This window comes from Mus caroli, chromosome X (genome assembly GCF_900094665.2).
Source record: "Mus caroli chromosome X, CAROLI_EIJ_v1.1, whole genome shotgun sequence".
In the NCBI taxonomy this organism is placed as follows: domain Eukaryota; kingdom Metazoa; phylum Chordata; class Mammalia; order Rodentia; family Muridae; genus Mus; species Mus caroli.
Window position 1 is genome coordinate 2074986 of NC_034589.1, and position 20378 is coordinate 2095363.

The window sequence follows — 20378 nt, forward strand, 5'->3', positions numbered from 1 at the left end:
GACATTGGTAGTACTTGTATGCAGTCACTGCCTAAAATGTATGAAGTAGCACCTAGCTTGCAATCCCAGTGCTAGGGAAGTGGGTCAAGAAGTGCAAGGGCAGGGCTGGAGAGCTGGTTCAATGATTAAGAGCACTTGCTCTTCCAGGGGATCCAGGATAGGTGTCTACTCCAGCTTCAGAGGATCTGTCATCCTCTTCTGGCCTCTGTGGCTTTCGACATGTATATGGTGCAAATACACACATGCAGACAAAACATTCATACAAAAAAAGATGTACAAGGTCCGAGTTTGAAGTTGGCCTGATTTATATGGGACCCTATGTAAAGGGTGGCGGGAGATGCTCTCCTTCTTGATTAGGTGAATCTCTGGGATGAGAAAGTGGCTATCAACAAAATCCCTAATCAGCCAAAGCAATTTTCATGATGTGGACTAGAATTCCAGCAAAGCTCTCCAGTTCTCTGACTCTGGTTACAGGCACTGCAGTTTCGCTCTGGCTGCCACCCACAGCCACTAGACCTTGAAGTTAAATTTGAACCCTTCCTTTCCTCACCCTCCCCAGTCAGTCAGTGAGGTCGATGGGGAAACAGGCCTAGGAGACTACATCCTGACAGTTCTCATGTCTTTTTAATAAGTACTTCTGACTAGCCTAGAACTGACCAGGCTGGCCTTGAACTCCAACTGCCTTCGTCTTCCAAGTTTGGGGCTAAAGGGCACACGCACCATCATGCCTGGTGAGCCTCCTAATTCTATGCTGGGCACTCATTTGCTCACGAATTCTATTTACTCTCCAGCAGAGCCAATCTGGCTGCCTACTTCAATTTTAGTTAAATTGTTTTTTTTTTTTGGGGGGGGCAATGGATAGAGAGTTGAATTGATGAAGACCTCTCCTTTCTTCTCTCCTCCCTTCCTTCCCTCAGTTGTGCTGGCTAGGAATGACGGGTTTTTCAAAATAAAAATAAAAAAACCACTTTCTTCAGGTTTTGTAACAACTCCAACTTTATTAAATATGCTGACCTGCTGCCACTGCCCCGCTGTCTCCTTCAATGTCATCCTTGTGATCTCAGCTCCTTCCTAGGGCTACTAAGCTGTCCCCCTGTCCTTCTGGGTAGAACAGAGGTGTTCCTCGAGCAGGTAGTGGGCAGGGGCACATCACAAACTGAACATTAGAGTCCTCTGAAAAGGATTTGTACTTAAATAAGCACCTGGCAAAGGGTATTCAAGATGGGTTAAAGTGAGGCCACCCTTCTCCAAGGTACAGACTGCAGTGAACTGAGCTGCTCTGCCTGTGGCCTCAGAAGGGAAACAGGCAGTGTGGTCTGGGATTTAGTGCGAGTGGGGTATGTCCTCGCCAAACTTGTTCTGGTGGGCAGCGTTCTTCACGTCTTGGAGATCCTGAGGACGAAGGAAGGACAAGGTAGGTCAAAGTGAGGGTGGCTCTATTTCAGCCACAGAGAGGCTGTCACCATGGTAGCAGCAGCTTTCAACTACTGCTTCTCCTAGACTACTCTATACCCTCCTGCAAATATCTATGGGGCAGCCATGCAAAATAGTGTTCTCCCCTTACCAAATGTTAGAAGGGATACAGGGGACAGGGGGACAGGGCTCAGTGTGCATGGGTTAAGCAACTTGCCAGGCTCACCTCGTGGTGGACATAAGCCTGACAGACATAACACCAGGTAGACAGGTCAACACAGCTGAGGACCAGCGGGTGTTCAGAGGCTTCATGGTGGCAGACCATATGGGCATTGACATAGCGACTGCAGTACACCTGAGGTTGAAAAGTGATTGTAACAGGTCACTTGGCACCAGCTGAAGTTTGCTGCTGGGCCCAATCTCTACCCAATAGCCCTCTTCTGTTCCATACCTGATAGCAAGTCAGACACACCCAGTTCTCCTGGACTGTTCCACAGGTCTTACAAGGTTGGGACACATCTAGGCCTGCTGCAGGGATGGGGCAGACTGCCATCAAATGGGGACACCAGGATAGTGGGGTCACAGCATAAAATACATCCTAGAGGGGGCAGAAAAAATGGGGTAAGGAAAGGATTCCGTCTTCCCGTTATACATCATCTGCTCCTACCTGAAGGCAGGAATGGCCAAGAAGCAATAGTCATAGCCCTAGCTCCTTGAGTTCACCTGGGTATTAAAGTCCCCAAATCCTTGTGTCAGCATCAAGCTGTTCATGTCCTGACCTCCAGCGGCTTCCCCTAGCAGGCCCTCCTCGGAATCATGGGCTTCCTGGAGACACAGAAGGAAAAGATGTATCTGAGAAAGCCCAGTCCTTAGCCCTTCCACCTTCTTCCCAGATCTGGTGGACTTTACCTCTGCTTCTCTGCTTAGCTCCAAAGTGCTGAGAACCCCAAGCTGTAGGGACTGCTGAACCGTGACTCCCTGCAGAGGTGAAGCCCCTGTGCTCTGCTTGTTTGTATGCGAGGTTGGAGGCGTGGGCTCAGGTTCTCCCACAGCCTCCACGGAGGTGGTCTGCTTAGGGAAGTTTTCCGGAGCTGCTGCCGAGGCACACAGGTCCGTCGTGGCTCCTCCCACAGTCTCCTTTGAGGTAGCCAGATCCAGTGTAGTTCCTTTAGCAGCTTGTTCTGAGGACTGGCCCTGAGCAAGCACAGCCTTGGCCGTCTTTGATTTATCCTGGCCTAGAGTAGACTCTTTCCCAGGTAGTGCTGCTATGGTCTTCCTCATGCTTTCTTCAGGAACCTTTCCTTTCGGTGTGGTTGACACAGGACTGGCTGTTGGGGGCAACTTCTTGGTGACAAGCCTAGAACTAGAACATTCTTCCTTGTCTTCCATTTCTGGAACAATGGGAAAGACATGTAAGTGTGGCTGCCGCCCCCTTTCTAACCTCTTAACCCCCCACCCCTATTCTTTGAGTTCTCTCATCTCAGGTCTACTTACTCATCAACCGCAAACTGCGCCAGTATTTGCGATGGACTTGGATGACCTCACTGATTGAAACCAGGGCTCCAGACTGTGGCGGTCGCAGCAAAGTAAGCTTGGGTGGTGGGTCTCCAAGGAGGGAATGGGTGCAGGCAGCCATAGATTCAGAGATGGATGCCAAATTGTATCCGCCCTTTGTAAAGGAGAGGAATGGATTCCATGACGATTCATCAGGGAATTTGGAGGGTTAGATATCCTGACTCTCCAATTAGTTCCCCCTTTTCTAGGGCACTCATAGTCCAGAGTGCAGGCTAGTACCAGGAACAAATGACTGCAACACATTTGTAAGAAGGGCAGTAGTCACTGTGTGAGGTGGCTTTGGGAGGAATGTAAATGGTGGCTGTCACGTGCAAGGTAACAATGGCAGTACAGATCAGAATATTAATAAAGGATAGCTCACATTTATTGCTTGCTATGAGCCTGACCTTATTTTAAATCCTTTATGCATGTTAACACAGTCCTCACAATGACAGGTGCTCAGTGGGTACAGATCTGCCTTCCCATGTCCAAGGGCCCCCTGGCCTCACAGTATAGAAAGCACCCATCTGACCCATACCAAAGCTCAGGGCAGATCCCAAAAGGCCCTGTTGTGACCTGGGATAGAAACAACTAGTATTCTCTCTGTATGATCGGCTAACTTGACTTTCTTCATACTTGCTAGAAACTTGTTTCTACTCATTTTACAGGTAAGGAGACCAAGGATCAGTCAGAGCAGGAGAGGACTCGTGTAAGGTCCCAACAGTTGAGGAAGCAGTGCTGGTATTTGAACCTGGGCCGAGAAAATCGTCTGTGTTGTTGCTAGCATTACCATGGCACTGATCCTAGGTCCTACGCGCCATACGAGTTCTGCCACCGAATGATTGGTTCTTCACACGAGTTGATGTTCTTAACCACGACCCTTAGCTTTCCATAAGCAACCCTGGGCAAACCGGAAGGAGGATTTCTTTTCTTTTCTTTTTTTTTTTCAAGACAAGGTTTCTCTATGTAGCCCTGGCTGTCCTAGAACTCACTTTGTAGACCAGGCTGGCCTTGAAATCAGAAATCCACCTGCCTCTGCCTCCCAAGTGCTGGAATTAAAGGCGTGCGCCACCACAGCTGGCTAGGAGGATTTCTTGTAAGCCCGTGAGTTTCTCTGTGACTTATTGTCCTTGTCTATGAAAATGGCACCCAAGCTCGCTGAGGGTTAAGTTCATGTCTGAAAGATGGAACAGTAGGAAGTCAGGGTATTTTTTACAGTGTACACTGTGACAAGGCATCCTTACAGACCAGGAATGCCTCCGTGATTAGCTAGCGCCATCTGTAGGCTCAGGAAACGCATGTATAAGGGGAGGGAGTACCCATCCCTTACAGAGGTCAGCGAATACTTGTCTCTAACCCATTAGGAGCAATTTGGAAGATGGTGGAAACCAGACTCAGTTCTGCCATTGTTAAATGTGTGATCTCAGGTTAGTTACTGTCCCTAAACCCCCTGATTTGTTTTGATGAAACAGGGCTTCATGTAGCCCAGGCTGGCCTCAAACTTGGTATGTAGCTGAGGGCGACCCTGATCCTCCTGCCTCCTCCTCTTCCTCCCAAGTGCTGGGATTATAGGTGTGTGCCACTGCACCCAGCTAGTTGATCTTGAGAGGAAAATGAGTTAAACAGACTACCTCACAGTGCTGTTTTGTCAAGAAATTGTGTAAGACAGAAGAAAGTCCAGAGAAGCCTATTTTGTATGTAGGGAGGGTTCAGCAAAGTTTCTAATCCTGCTACTATCCTTATTAAAATCTCATTTGGGAACCGGGCATGGTGGCGCACGCCTTTAATCCCAGCACTCGGGAGGCAGAGGCAGGCAGATTTGAGTTCGAGGCCAGCCTGGTCTACAAAGTGAGTTCCAAGACAGCCAGGGCTACACAGAGAAATCCTGTCTTGAAAAAAAAAATCTCATTTGGGACAACTATCCCAGGTAGACCTATATTCAAAGGAGATTTTAGCAACTGTCCTAAGTGATACAGCCAACTCTTCCAAATGGCCCTCCCACCATGAAAAGGACATCAAAAGAGTTACCTCTAGAATAAGAATAATACGGCCACCAGCAAGGCCCATCAGTAGGTGGGTGAGGTGGGCATAACACTCCGGCGTCACTTGGCAGCCCCCCAGTGGGTCCCCTTGTGCAGCATCAAAGCCAGCTGAGATCAGCACCAGTTCTGGGTTAAACTGCAGTAAGGAGAGAAGAGAAGATGCCCTGAGGCTTGAGGAGGCAATAAGTGATGGGAGGAGCAAGGGCAAACGAAGGCATCCGAATTCAAGTCAAAACCCAGACCCAACATCTACAGTGAGTTCCAGGACAGCTAGGGCTATAAAGAGAAACCCTGTCTAGAAAAAACCAAGAGAGAGAGAGAGAGAGAGAGAGAGAGAGCGCTGACATCTGAAAAGCAGGAGTGGAAGACTGGGACACGAGGAGAAACAGACACGGCAGGCCTGGAAAGAGACAAGAGTACATCCGCCAGAAACTCCAGACACTGGGAGAGAGGCTGGAGAGATGGCTCAGCTGTTAAGAGCGCTGGCTGTGGAAACAGGACTAGGGTTCTATTCCTAGCACCTATATGGCAGCTCACAACTGTCTCACTCCAGTCCCAGGGGATCAGATTCCCTTTTCTGGCTTCCACAGGCATGAAGCAGAAATGTGGTACACACACACACACACACACACACACACACACACATATGGGCAAAATCACGCATACACATAACATAAATAAAGGTTAAAAAAAATCTCTTGGAGCCGGGCGTGGTGGCGCACGCCTTTAATCCCAGCACTCGGGAGGCAGAGGCAGGTGGATTTCTGAGTTCGAGGCCAGCCTGGNAGTTCGAGGCCAGCCTGGTCTACAAAGTGAGTTCCAGGACAGCCAGGGCTATACAGAGAAACCCTGTCTCGAAAAACCAAAAAAAAAAAAAAAAAAAAATCTCTTGGGAGACACTCTAAGTTGACAGAAGGCAAGCTATAGAGTTATGACATAGCTATGGCTCACAGAGAGAAAGAACATGGAGACTTGGAAGGCAGGAGATAGTGACAAGAGAAACAGAGAGACAGAGACATAACCTCTCTTTCACATACAAGGAAGGGTCAAATACGGGACACACATTCACATGATACAGGCTTTCATACACAGACTACAGACAAATAAAAGTCTCATACACTTCCACTCCCAACCAGACAGGTTCATATTGATAGGGCTGCAAATCCCACCACTTACACTTGGTTTCTCATGGGGATGATAATACACAGCCACCCCTGCACAGTCACAAAGATGCACATCCCATCACCACAGTTACAATGCCCACAACAGGCTATCACTTGCACGCAGTTACACATACACATAAAGGGTAGCCTCTGCCGCCTGTGCATAGTCACATGCATGCAGATATAAAAGCAGAGCCCGACGTTCAGGCTTACAGTGCATTATCAGTCTCTCTCACACACACACACACACACACACACACACACACACACACACACACCATTGGTCCTGTCCTTAGCTCACACACAGCCAGGTCACCCCTGAGTCAAAGCAGCCAGCGAGATTCGTGGACCCAGTTAGACGGGTGTGGGTGACAATGTCACTACAGCCTTCCATATTCAGAGAGTCTTTCTTAGGCTATCACAAGACAGCAGCATTCAGTGACATACACTATCACACACAGAAAGGAGATGACAGCCACTATGTAACATTACATAGACATATCCATAATGTATTTAATCTTATGCTTCTATTCTACACGATTCCACAACAGTATCTCTTAGGGATACCCTTACAGCCATGCACTCAGAAGAGCAGACAGAATCAGAAGGCACACACATGCATATATACACAGAGCCAAGACAGTTGTTCATGTGTAAAATGTCACAGAGATAGGCCACTCACAGGCACCCATATGTGCATAGGCAGACAGATACATAAGGCCACCCCCACCACCCCTGTCCCAATAGCCATCAATGTTATATAACAACCTGAGCCTTACCTCATAGGCGATGGGAAGTACCAGACGATGCCATGAAGCCAGGTAATCAGCATCACCCATGCGGGGCCCATTCCAGGGCACATTGACAGTGAAGCCTGTACCTGCATTTCGGCCTACTTGGCTACTGGCACCCTCATCCCCCATGGGGAAGAAAGCGCCACGGTCATACCGGTGCAGGGACACGTATAATACACTGCCAGGGAGAGGGTGGGATGAGAAAGGGGCCACAGCAGGTTAGTGGTTATGAACATTCCTGCAGGATGCCTCAGCATCCTCTCGCACCATACTCTTACCCACGGTCCCATCACTCACCTAGGATCATCTTCAAATATGTGCTGAGTTCCATTACCATGATGAACATCCCAATCCACGATTAGGATCCTGGGGAGGGAGATAGCCCTTTTTAGCACCTTGGGACAGTAAGGCCTAGGAGTGGGCCACTGCTAGCTAGATTTCTAGGGTCTTTGGAAGCACTTGTTGCTGGGCAACAGGACCACGGAGTTAATGAGAAAGCACTGCTATTATTCTAAGAATGAAGGTCCAACCTTGGCTTCCTGAACTATGGGCCTGAACAAGTAATTAAGGCTAGGGACTCTTCTAATGCTAGGAGCCCAGGCATGGGTTCTGTTGGGATAACCTGTTAGGGATCAGGAATGCTGGTGTGATACCCTGGATCCTAGTTTATTAAGCATCTAGATGCCATGGCACTTAACACACCCGTCCTGGGGCTTTTGTAGTCAAGTTCTGCCCAGTGGACCCTTGCTTGTTTCTGTGTAAGCTCCCAGGGGTGACCATGGGTTTGCCAAGTAAGACTGAATGGAAAGAGTAGGCAGATCCCTGCAAAGATCAGGTTTTGGGAGTCTCTGGGGGGACAGGCCTTACCGCAGGGCACGTCCAGCAATGACCTGGGCATGGCGAGCAGCTACAGCTACTGAATTGAAAAAGCAGAAACCACAAGCAGCATTTGGCTCCGCATGGTGTCCTGGAGGGCGCACTACTGCAATGCCATTTAGAACCTGTAGGGAGGAGCAGGGAGACTGCCTCTGGCCCTCACTCTCTTCTCATCCATCCTTCAAAGGGTTCCCATTCTCCTGTCCACCACCCACTCAGCCATCCACTCCGTGGTTCCCCTCCCAGCAGACTCTCCTATTGCCTCTGGCCTCCTGAGTGGGAGCAGGTGGTCCCTCTCTTTCTATGTTCCCAGGACCTCATTTCTTCAGCTAAACTTCACTAGTACGCAGAGAAGACGCACCTCTCCTGAGAGCACAGCTTCCACCAGGCGGCAGGCAGCGCCTGTGGCCAGCTTTGCGCAGGCGAAGGTGCTGGGGCAGATGTAGATGGAGTCAAAGTTGGCACCTTCACGGTGCAGATCCCGGGTTTTCATCTTTTCTGTGGTGCGGAGATGCTCCACGTACTCAGCACTGGTGATGCAGAGGAACAAGAGTCGCCAGCTTGTCCTCACATAAGAACTTGAACCTGTCTAGGTGGCTCCGCCCATCTTGGAGAGCCCTAGGCCCTACTCCTGGAACTTCCCTAGAACCCTACGGCTGGCCTCCCCCTAGCACGGGGTCTGACCTGTGGCAGGTAAGGAGCTCAGAGTCCAGGGCAGGCCGAGCAGGGAGGATGAGACAGCGAGCTGCAAGGCCCACCTCCTCCAGGTGACACATGATGCGTAAGATGCGCTGAGGTGTCTCAGGGTGATGACTAACAGTGTGGGGAAGCAGAGCCAAGGGTTTAGTGACTGAGGAGAGTAACCCAAACATCACCCACCCCAGCCCTCTGAGCACACACTTGTCCCAGAGGTTGCAGTGACTCATCATCCTCTCATCATAGACCAGCCCGGTGCGGTTCTGCAGCAGTGGCCATGGATCCATGGGCAGTGCAGTGGCCTCCCAGCCTCCTTCTTCCTCCTCCTCTTCTAGCACGACTTCTCCCACTTCATCTTCCTCCTGGGTCTCAACTGAAAAGGGGGTACTCAGATCACCTTGCTTCCTGAATCTGGATCCCGTTACACTCTTGAGACAAAACGTGGCCTGGACATAAAAACCTAAAATCCACACAGCCCTTCCCACCGAGGCATCCCGGGAAAACAAGAGGAGAGCTGGAAGAGAATAGCCTCTAACAGCTCATTCCAGGTCTAGTGCTGATCCCCCCCCCCCCCGCCGGCCCTGCTACCTACCTGATCTCTCCAGGACCTCCCAGAAGGGTTCAAGGGCTTCTAGAGTACAGGAGATGGAAGTCTGGGCGCTGGGGATGGAGAAAACAGAAATGTGAACTAAACTGCCCCTCCCAGCAGGCAGTAAGGGCTCTCCTTTCCCCTGGTCCCTCCCAGGCTCACCTTGCACAAGGTACAACACAGGACTCCAACATGGGGCAAGGGTCTCCAAGAAGGGTGTGGAGTGAAGCACTGACCCCCTTAGCCAGGGCACGGAGGTTATAGCCACCCTGGGGAAGGAGTTGTTGGGGGAGGCAAGCAGAGGGGAAGATGTTAAGAAGAGGAACAATGTTCGGGTGCATACTATGTCAAGCAACAAGAAATGTAGCGAATGACTTCAGTGGATTACTGTCGATTCATGGAAAGTCATTACCATTAGCACATTGCCTACTCGCTATAAGGGAAGCAGAGGCACAAAGACTTCATGAACTGGTAAGGCTGAGCCAAGAACATCAGTTTTAAAAATAAATCCCAGGCTGGAGAGATGACTCAGAGGTTGAGAGCACTGACTGCTCTCCCAGAGGTCCTGAGTTCAATTCCCAGCAACCACATGGTGGCTCACAACCATCTCTAATGGGATCTGACGCCCTCTTCTGGTGTGTCTGAAGACAGCTACAGTGTACTCGTAGAAATAAAAATAAATCCTAAAAAAGATCCCATTAATTTTTTTTTAAAGAATTATTTACTCTATGAAGTTTTTACCTCCGTGTGATGTATACGTATACGTATATGCATGGGCCTCATGTGTGAGCCTGTGGGATCTCCTGAACTGGAGTCTGTAAGCCACCATGCTGGGAATCAAACCCAGGTCTTCTATAAGAGCAGCAAGTGCTCTCAACAACTGAGCCACCTCTTTAGCCCCAAGGAACTCCTTACATACATGAAAGCTCGTGTTTTTAGTGGTCCTGAGAATGGAAGTCCTTGCAGTACATTAGCTAAGTATTCTACCTTTTAATTCTATCCCCAAGGCCGAAAAGATCTGTCCTTCACCCTTCATGTGGCCAGTAAGATGGATCAGAACATAAGAGGCCTTGCCAGCAAGCCTGAGTTCAATCCTTCAAAAGAATCTACACAGTGAAAGGGGAGAAGCAACCCCCACATGCTGTCTTCTGACCATATACATACTGTGCACATGCATGCATACATACATGCATACACACACACACCAGATAAACACATACAAACATCCTAAGCCCTTCAGGATCCATAGCATTAGATAACAGTGAGTTACTCACCTCCAGGGACAGAATCAACTTGCCTCCTGCCAAACCCATGAGCAAATGGGTTAGGTGGGCAAATCCTGCTGGAGTGGCAGACATCTCTCCCTGAGGGGACATAAGAGTCATGAAGCTCAGCGTACTCCCCTCGGTCTAACTCCCCAGAGAACCTGCCCTACCTTGGGGTCTCCGTGGAGGGCATCAAATCCAGCGGCCACCAAGACCAGTTGAGGCTGAAACTGAGGAAGGAGACATACTGTGTGTGAACACCTGCTTTCAGGGATCACCCCAAAGTGTCACTCCCTCACCAATAGCCCAGATCTGCAAGACCTCAGAGGCAACTGGCAGCAGGATGTGCAGGAAAGCAGCAATGTAGTCAGCATCCCGCATCCCCACCTGCAGACACAGAAGCACGATGCAACAGTCAGTCACCTTTCTTGAGCCTGTGGGAAGGTGGGCTAGGCTCACTTGACATGGGTAGACACTGACCTGGTTCCAAGGTACATTGATGGTATATCCTTGGCCTTGGCCAAAACCTATAGTGGACCAGTTAGATGCCTTAAGGTGGGGCCAGAAGCGACCGTGTTCATATCGGTGGATGGAGAAATAAAGGACACTAGAGGCAGAGAAAAGAAAGGTTGAGGGATTGACTAGCTTGTGTTAACCCAATCCCTGGCATAAAAAAGAACACGGGAACTGAAGAGTCAAATGTATGACTCTCAACCTACAGCGGCGAGGCTTCATTCTACAAGTTGTTCTTCCCAGCTACTCAAGTCATTCTCATCAAGTTTTCTTTTTTTAAAAGAAATTATTTACTTATTTTATTTATGTATACAAGTACACTGTAGCTGTCTTCAGATGCACCAGAAGAGGCCATGGGATCCCATTACAGATGGTTGTGGTCACTGGGAACTGAACTCAGGACCTCTAGAAGATCAGCCAGTGCTCTTAAGCAGAGCCATGCCTCCAGCCCTATCTCATACAGTTTTCTAATTCTCAATCTGTACTCATATCTTAAGATACTTCCTTTATGCTGGAGGTTCACTCATTGCAGTCTCGACTCTGCCTCTCCCACTTGGACGCCAGGGGCGTAAGCCCTTTTCGACATCTGCCTCCTCTAAAGGGATCTTTTTTGTTTCTTTGCTACACATTTTTAAGGTGAAGGTTCATCTTAGGGTGACTCACTTTACTCTTGCAATTTTAACTTTATTTTCCTTCTCTCTTTCCAGTTCTGGCTTCCTGCTCTAAATCCTCGGTCCTAAGGGCTGGTCTAGGTCTTCTCTTTTTTTTTTTTGTTTTTTATTTTATTAACTCTGAATTCCTTCCTGCTCCTACTAACTCTACCTCCTGTGTTCTGGGATTAGATCACATGCCACAAGGCCTGGTTTATACAACACTAGAGATAAAACCTAGAGCCACATGCATTCTTCCAACTGGGCTACGTCCCCAGTTCTACATGGCTTTTTGTTTTGTTTGTTTTTTCGAGACAGGGTTTCTCTGTATAGCCCTGGCTGTCCTGGAACTCACTTTGTAGAGCAGGCTGGCCTCGAACTCAGAAATCCGCCTGCCTCTGCCTCCCGAGTGCTGGGATTAAAGGCATGTGCCACCAAGCCTGACTTCTACATGGCTTTTTACAAATAAGTTTCTTTTTAATGTCTTTAAAAATGTATGTCTATGCTATTTTGCCTCTCTCTATGTCTGCACCATGTGCATGGCTAGTGTTCAGGAGGAATGCAATGAAATACTCTACAGCCTTTTTTGTTTGCTTGGTCTTTGAGACAGGGTTTCTCTGTGTAGGCCCCGTTATCTCAATCCATAGACCAGGCTGGCCTCGTCACAGGAATCCATGTGCCTTGGCCTCTCAAGTTCTGGGATTAAAGGTATATGCTCCAGCATGCTCAACTCTGTACAGATGAGGGGATACGTGCATGCTATGTTATATATATATGGAGGTCAGAAGACAACCTGCAGGAGTCTCTTCTCTCTCAGTCCACCATGTGGGTCCTGGGAATCAAACTCTAGTTGTCAGGCAAGAACTTTAACCTGCTGAGCCACCTTGCCACCCGACTATTTAATTTTTCAGAAGAGTTTGAAATGTTGTCATAATTGAAAAAGACAAAGCACTAATCTGAGGTCCCTTCCAGCTCAGGGGTAAACTTCTGAACAAGCTCTCCAAACACTAAGTCAAACCGCACATCTTTCACTTCTCTGCCTGACACTGGAACCTGTAAGGTTCTTTGACCATACTTCCCGCTTTAGAGTGAAATTAGGAGACAGTAGACAACAAGGAAAAGCATCCACTTTCTGGTTCCAGGACAACTGAATGTAAATGGCTTCCTAGCCCCTGCTGTGGCTGGGCCTGATGGTTAAGAATCCAGTACTTAGGGTGAGACATGGGATGTACCTGGGATCCTGGTCGAAGATGAACTGTGTCCCTTGACCATGGTGCACATCCCAGTCCACGATGAGAACCCTGTGAGCAGGAGAGAGGGGAGCTCTGTGCAGGGGGCTAAGTGAAACACAGAGGAACAACCTAGACCACAGCACCCCCTATTCCATGCTACCCACGTTCCGTCTGTCACTGGCTACCAACCTCTGAATGCGGTGCTTCTTTTGCGCATAGCGGGCAGCCACAGCCAGATGGTTGAACATGCAATACCCATCCATAAGATTGTGCTGAGCATGGTGTCCGGGAGGCCTAAGCAGGAAAGGGAAGGCTACAGGTTTAGGAGTCTTCCTCTCCAAGGGTGGACTCTCCTGTGTTCCCAATTCTTCCCGGAGAGATTCTGTAAGTCTGCCAGCAACTGTGGCTTTTGAAGCTTCACTGCCCCCAAGCCAACACTCTCTCAAACAAGGAGATTTAAACATAACCATCAAAAGGTACCCTCACACCCATATTTGCTATTGTGGCACATGCCTGCAATACTAACACTCAGAAAGAATTTGAAGCAGGAGGATAGATAGTTCAAGGCCTGCCTAGAATGTATAGCAAGCTCCAGTCTCAAAAAATAAAAATCAATTAAGCTATCCATAAGAGTATGAAAGCATACTCTTTAATACCCAGTCATTTTGCTACATAGGCTTAGCTGAGACCTATATAATAAAAAGTGCTATCTTTAGAAATATACCACTGGTGTATGCTATCAAAGACTGAAGAGAACCAAAATTCCCACCAGCAAGGGGGTGACTAGCTTAAAAGTATGTTTGCACAATGGCATCTCACACAAGTGTAACCCAAATACTGTTAAGAGATAGCTTTCAAAGATGACCAAAGTTTTTTTTTTTTTTTTTTAATGCACGGTACGGAAGGGAGTGCTGTCATGTGCTTACAAAAAGGGGCTGAGGAGGACAAAGGCTATCTTCTGCATTTTTATCAGTTCTAGGAAGTCAGCTGTGGCCCAATGTTCTGACCTTCCATGGGCAACAGTGAAAGAGTGAAAGGCACGGGCTGAGGCTTGAGATGTCACGCATTGTTCGCTGCATCTGAATTTCAAGATGTTCCAGATAGAAAAGAAATACATGTCCCTGAAGCCACGAACTGGGATACTTATTACTTACTAATCGAGTAAAACCATCTGTGGGAGGACACGGAAGTTACTGGTGACAATGAGCACCTTGCAGGAGTCCATCAATAAAGAGGAGAGAGAATTTTATTGAACCCCCTTTTTGTGCCACTTGACTCCTCAACCACTTGAAGACAGGTACCGGAGTTAACACATTTCACATTTGTAGGGCTTTTTTTTTTTTTTGAGATGGTGTCTTATATAGCCCAGGCTGGCCTCAAATTTATATAGCTGAGGCTAGCCCTTCCTTTAACATCCATCTCATGCACCACTATGTGGAAATACTTTTTAAAAAATGGAAGATGCCGAACGCTTCAGAGTCCTACCTGATGACGGCCATGCCATTCCGAATCTCAGTCCCCATGAGTGCATCTACCAGCCTGAGGACAGAGCCTGTAGCCAGGCAGGCACAGGAATATGAGTTCTGGAGACCGTCGAAAACCAGAGAGAAAGAGTTAGAGAGAGAGAGAGAAAGCATGGCCCTAACTATTTAGCTTTTTATTCCCACAGTGAGGTTGGCATGGATACGGTAGACACCCCAGACTTGCTGCCACACCCTGACCCCACAGTTCTCATCCATACCGGATGCAGATACACTGAATCATAGGTTTCTGCCAGTACTCGAAGCTCCCCTTCATTCATGTACTGGGTTGTCTCCATCAGATCAATGTATTCCAGGCTGGGGACACAAAATAGAGGAAAGATTTTACAGCCCTGGTCCCTCCGCAGCCAGACCTTCTACCAACTAGACCTCGCATTAAGTCGGGCCTCCATAGTCAACCTAGGGGCTCAGCTGGGATGCAGGCTGCAGTCTCTTTTTCTTCTCTAGCCTCTCCCATCTCTAGTTATATATTTAGTTCCTCGAGACAGCCATTAAGTTGAGCTTCTAGGCCTCTGGCTATATAGTTAAGAGTTCTGTTGACTCTTCCTTTCCTTGGCCCTTCTCTTTGCTGGACTCACCCACTTTTTGCCTCTTGGAACTCAGCTCAGATATTCTCTCTGCAAGGCTAGTTATTCTGTGAGCCACATTGTACCAGGCCTCTTCCTTGGAGTTTCTATACTCCCCCAGGACTCATTCTGATCATTCTGGCAAGTATCTGCCATCAGTTAACAAACCAGATTATAATAACACGAGCCCTTCACAGGCTTAAGATGCTGTCAGGTACCTGATTCACACACCGACCCTCCTGAAGGACTTAAGATTTTTTTCTTTCAAGATTGGCTTTTTCAGACAGGATCTCATAAACCTAAGTTAAACCTGCTATGTCGCTGAGGCTGTCTTGATTTCCTGATTGGCTTGTCTTCATGTCCCAAGTGATGACATGTACCGTCATACTTGTCTGGAACTTAGCAATGACATATTCAGAGAGGCTCAGGGACTTGCCCAAGACAGAGTCTATGGGATTCCTTCAGTCTGTCCTGGTTGAGCCTGGGTATCCTCCTCCCCGCCCTACCAAGCTCCTAAGTTTTCACCTGTGAACCAACATCAGCTCCTCCTTCTCAGCAAACCGGGCCTGGGGAGGCACAAGGAAAAAAAGGGGGCTAGAAGCCAGGCCATGCCTAGGTCCTAGCAGGCCCGCACCCACCATCCAAAGGCTGTGGAGAAGTCACCTGAAAGGACACACAGCGGCCCAGGAGGCCCTCCAGGATCAGTTGCTCTCTGATGGCATGGAGCCGCTCAGGGCTTTCAGGGAAGCTGCGGGAGTGGATGGAATCACGGATACACACAGATAGGCAAAAGTGCTAGGGAGCATGTCTGCTCTAATCCCATCTCCACCCCCCCACCCCCACAGCTGCTTACCCCTTACCGGCAATATCAGCCTTTCTTTGTCATTTCTTTAGTCTTATACTTGTTTTCTCCACTACCATTCACGCTGTTAGAACCTCCAGTCTGAGCTGTCTGCTCCATCACCTTTATGAGAACCCCTCTCTGCTTCTATACTTATCCCCCCAACAGCCCCTCCTGTATACTGAGCCAGCCAGTGGTTAGAATTCGACTACTCAAAACCCTTTTGTAGCTCCGACTCTGTTCCCAGTAGAAGCCAAACTTCTCATCACACCAAGAAGGGCCTAAGAAAACCCGAATCTGTTCCCATCCCTATTCTGACTCTCTCTTTCTTACCACACCCCTCCTCTTTCACCTTGTTTCCCTACAGTGTGCTCTTTGCTCTTCAATGAAACCACATTCTCTTCAGCTAGGCCTGAGGACTTCAACTGTCTTTCATGCCTGGAACTCTTTTCAGTGATGACTCATGGCTCAGTCCTTTAGCCTCCTCCAACCCTCTGTATCTTTGCTCAAATGTTAGCAATACCGCCCCCCCCCAGCTATTGTATTCCAAAGGGAAGCACCCCTTCCAGTCAAACCTCACTCTCCCTCCCACCTGAGCTACTCCACTCTTAACACTGGAGAGGTCACCTCTTGGTTACTTTTGAAGGCAGCTTTGTTTACGGCTATAGCCTCAACAAATGTACCATAAAGAAAGCCTCTTGACATCATGAGTTAGTTTTAGGTCAGGATGGGGGAAGATGGCTACCATATTTGCAAATATCAGTGTAATGATTAACAGACAATGGCAGAGGCTAGTAAAATAGCTAAGAACAGATGTGAGAGAGGTAGTGGCCAGTCAAAGGCTTCTGTGGGTCTCCATAGTTGTGAAAGTTCAAAGAGGAATCAGTCAAGGGTAAAGACCCAAGGTGAGAGGGTGACTGGCACACTGAAAGACGAGAAGGTGGCCAGCGTGCGTTAAGTGACCTGGAGCTCGTGAGAAGAAGCCTGGCTGAACAGGTCACAAAGGCTGACAGGAAGCCAAATCCCGTGGAACCTTAGAGGCCAGTCTAAAGAATGCTGACTTTACCTTAAGAGCAAAGTTCTGGCCTTGAAGTATTTTAAGAAAAGAAGGAAACATCATCTTAAATGTATTTTTTTAGGCTTTAATGTGGAGGCTGGAAGCAGGGGACCAGGGGGAAGAAGTCAGATAGCGAATCTATTTTAAAGATAGGGCCAAAAAGAATAAACAGATTTCTTTGAGAAGTAGAGCGCAAATAAGAGGTGTTATTTCAGTAAACATGTCTCCTTCTCAAGGAAGGCTCCTGCTAGCTAGGCGAGGACCCTCTAACAATCACGTCTAGCCAAGTGTAAGTGGCTCGTGCCGGGAAATCTGAGCACTAGAGAGGCTAAGACAGGAGGCTTATCAAAGGTTTGAGGCTGCCTAGGCTACAGAGGCCTGGACTGCCCAGTCATTTGGTCTTCATTGAACAGTTTATACCGCTGTTGGGGGTTTAATGATCTCCCTGCACACTCACCGGTCAGCTGAGAAGGGACTTTTCTGTTGCTCACATCTATCACTAAGTCTCAGCACACAGGAGACTCTTGATAACTGTTTATTGGCTTAACAGAGAAATCTTTCAAGAATGATCCCCACCTCCCTAAATCACCTGCTTCCAGACTAGAAGAAGAAAAAATTCACTCTTGTTTGGGAGAAGAAAGGGGCACTTGTGGGAATGTTCTAGTTTGGGGATCATTTGGAGGTCCCAGCCTCACCTGTCATCCCAAAGGCAATGGAAGTCATTTAGTTGTTCATCAAACACCAATCCAGTACCAACTGGCACTCTTGTCTCTGGGTTCAGATCCTGCAGGGGCAAAGAAAAGAAACCCAGATTCACTCTGGACTACAATCAGAGAAAACACTTCATAGCATCCGTCCAGGATGGGGGGAATCACTGGTTTGTTTGGTAAAGAAGGCCAAGTTGCAGCCAGGCCTCTCTCACCAGCCCTTGAAGCCCCACAACTAGGTCCTCTTCAGCTGGTTGGCTCAGCTTCTTCATTTTGCCTTTCTTCTTTACCTCCGCTAGATTGGGGCTGGAGTGGGGTACAGCACACTTCTTACCACCACGCTTCTGCCAATCAGACAGAAAAATCAGAGTCTGGACATGGCTGGCTGGCTTCACCCTCCACCCACCCCACCCCCCATCAGGGCAGGTCTGGGGCCTCACCAAGGTGGCACTGGAGTCCTGAAGGGGTGACTGGGGATTGTGCCTACTCTTTCGCTGCCTAGTAGAAGAATCTTGGCCGGTGGAGGTCATGGCTGAAGAGCCTCCGCTCCTGGAAAGGCTCTAGCAAAGGTGTAGCTGGTGAGGCAGCTGGAGTGTCCAGAGGACCCCACATCCCTGTCCCTTCCCAGGCCCCGCCCCCTAATCTAGATCGCAGCCTTCACCCGGGTCCATTCCCGAGCCTTCTAAACCCCNCCCCCCCCCCCCAAGGCCATCTTCTGCTAGAGGAAACCTGGTCCTGTCCGGTCCCCCTAGACCTCGCTGCTTTTATCCGATTCTCTTTCCTCATTTTGCCTATTCACTAAACGAGGTAACCCCAGGCTCAATCAGGCTCTCCTTAGGCCTGCCCTACCCAATCACCGCCCCCCCCCCCACTTCCCACATCCTTTCATACCTCTAATCTGCGCCCGGAACGCTTGGCTTCTGCAACCTGCCCGCTTCAGCCAATTTCCCCAGAAAAATCACCCACCTTTCTAGTCCGCCAGACCCCGCTGCCGCGGCCTCGGCGGCAGCACCTCTAAAGACTCACTCAGCTCCACCTCCTGCAGGGCCGAAACAACACCTTCCACTCGCGCAGATCTCGCCCGGAGCTTTCCCCGTGCCCGGCTGCTCCGAGGACTGCCCCTTTCGATCAGAATCCTTCAGACCCCACCCCCTTCCCAGACGCCTACAGTTTAACCAGGCTCCCTCAGCCCCTTCCAAGCCTCCGCCCATCTCCCGCCCAGCCACCGACGCTGGCCAATCCTTCCGTCCCTACTCACTGAGCTCTGCCTCCTTTTCAAACTCCGCCCTAGGCTCACGCCGCCAAATTCCCAGCGACCTGTGTGGCCCCGGGCACCTGATCCCTTCTTTCCCATTGGGCTAAGCTTTTTCATTTGCCCGCCCACGTCCAGCCCACAACATGGATCCAGTCCGCCCACAACGCTTCAGGCGCAAACCACCACCTCTCGCGAGTTTGGCCATGGAAACTGATCATACTGCGCCTGCGTGGGGTGCTACTCCCTAGTTCGAGACCCGGATCTGCCCCTAGCGCTACCACCCCTCCTCAGCAACACGCACGCACACCCCACCCCCGCATTCGCCGCTGCGGTCGTTCTGACTGGCTATGGCTGCCAGGCTCAAGTCCAGGCTAGTCATCCTAGGAGACCTACGGATCCACATCAGTTGTGTTGTGCAGTGATTCGAGAGCAAATCAAAGAAGCTAGATTCCCGAGCTGCGTTTGGCGTTGACTCGCGCCTGCGGATGACTAGTTGGAGATAAACGCTAATAATAGACTTTGGCTGGTGGCAGCCAAAATGAGCATGATAGTAAATGCTGATAAGTTTCTGAGCTGGTGGCCACTGCGATGTATGCAAGAAGCATCCCCAAATGTTAGCTGTTAACGTTCTGCAGCGGAAATGGGGACTGGAAGGAGTCTCTACGAGGTGGGGCAGGGTTGGGGCTGCTCACTATGTCAGAAAGCCCGACTTTCGTTGAGGTAGTTTGCACTGTAAAGCTGCTCTGTAGACTACACACACGGGGACTTAGATTTAGATCTTGGACAGGTCACAGTTCTGTCCTGTTTCCTTACCTGGAAAATTGAGATGCTAGTACCAAGGCCAGAATGGACTATCGAAGGACAGTGTTTCCTGAATGGGAGCTCAACCTACCTGTCCCCCTCCACCGAGTCATCAAACTTACAGCATGTGGTGGACAGAGGAGGGAAAATTGTCCCTGTGACTCTTTGAGATGGCCATCCTATCTAAGTATCAATCCCACAGGTGGCTGAATTGTCCTGATCTCCCCATGTCAAGGACATCGTTTCCTAAAGACCTGTAGGCTGAGACCAGAAAGAATCCATCTGGAGTTCTGCATCACTGACTAGCAAATAGATTGACAGTCCCATACTCCAGCAGCCAGACCCTCTGAACCTCTTGCAAATGCCAGTTTCAGTCCTCCATGTGCTCAGCACAACGTTTGCCTTAAGGGCTATCTAAATCTACACACACTAAAGAAAATAATACTTCAAAACATTCTAGGACGGTGATGCCCGCCCGCCGAACAATAGAGAAGGTTCCTGCACAACAGGGCTCAGTAAAGTTTATAAAAGCTAAGATTGCAAATAGCTCAGGTTTTGCATCCACATCTAATCTTTATGATACACTTTCTTTCTTTTAAAAATGACCTTGCTTTCATGTCCAGGCTGCTTAGAACTTCTGGCCTCAAGGGCTCTTCATGTCTCAGATTTCTGAGCAGCTGGGCAACACTGTGCCCAGTTAATCTTTCTAAAAAAAAAAAACAGCAACAGCCATTTGGGATTTTTGTTTTGGTTTTGGTTTTTCTTTTTTCTTTTTGGTTTTTCGAGACAGGGTTTCTCTGTGTAGCCCTGGCTGTCCTGGAAC

The 20378-nt window shown here is 49.0% G+C and overlaps 1 protein-coding gene across 3 annotated transcripts; it reads right to left on the reverse strand.

Annotated features, from left to right (window-relative positions):
- Positions 1-972: 972 nt before the first annotated feature.
- Hdac6 (histone deacetylase 6) lies at positions 973-18708 on the reverse strand. Of its 3 annotated transcripts, none has more exons than XM_021153383.1 (29): positions 18466-18708; positions 17940-18059; positions 17715-17843; positions 17488-17576; positions 15558-15642; positions 15420-15460; positions 14529-14625; positions 14273-14370; positions 12977-13081; positions 12788-12856; positions 10873-10999; positions 10714-10779; positions 10563-10622; positions 10402-10491; positions 9290-9396; positions 9131-9198; positions 8743-8911; positions 8527-8655; positions 8204-8372; positions 7834-7967; positions 7264-7332; positions 6952-7144; positions 4996-5145; positions 2908-3082; positions 2323-2804; positions 2137-2238; positions 1865-2011; positions 1640-1768; positions 973-1392 (listed from the first exon to the last, which is right to left on the reverse strand). In XM_021153383.1, exons 2-29 carry the CDS (start codon positions 18027-18029, stop codon positions 1324-1326), a joined length of 3438 nt encoding a protein of 1145 aa, XP_021009042.1. In that variant the 5' UTR covers positions 18030-18059; positions 18466-18708; the 3' UTR covers positions 973-1323. The 3 variants fall into 3 exon arrangements, with proteins under 3 accessions (XP_021009042.1, XP_021009043.1, XP_021009045.1); XM_021153384.1 differs by having other exon boundaries at positions 18391-18708; XM_021153386.2 differs by having other exon boundaries at positions 18526-18627.
- Between the last annotated feature and the right edge of the window lie 1670 nt (positions 18709-20378).

Coding starts and splice junctions, on each gene's coding strand:
- Hdac6 (XM_021153383.1), bottom strand. CDS start 18,029: ATGACCTCCACCGGCCAAGATTCTTCTACTAGGCAGCGAAAGAGTAGG. Junction 15,643..17,487: donor CATTGCCTTTGGGATGACAG/GTGAGGCTGGGA, acceptor CCACTCCCGCAG/CTTCCCTGAAAGCCCTGAGC. Junction 15,461..15,557: donor GCCGCTGTGTGTCCTTTCAG/GTGACTTCTCCA, acceptor GTGCCTCCCCAG/GCCCGGTTTGCTGAGAAGGA.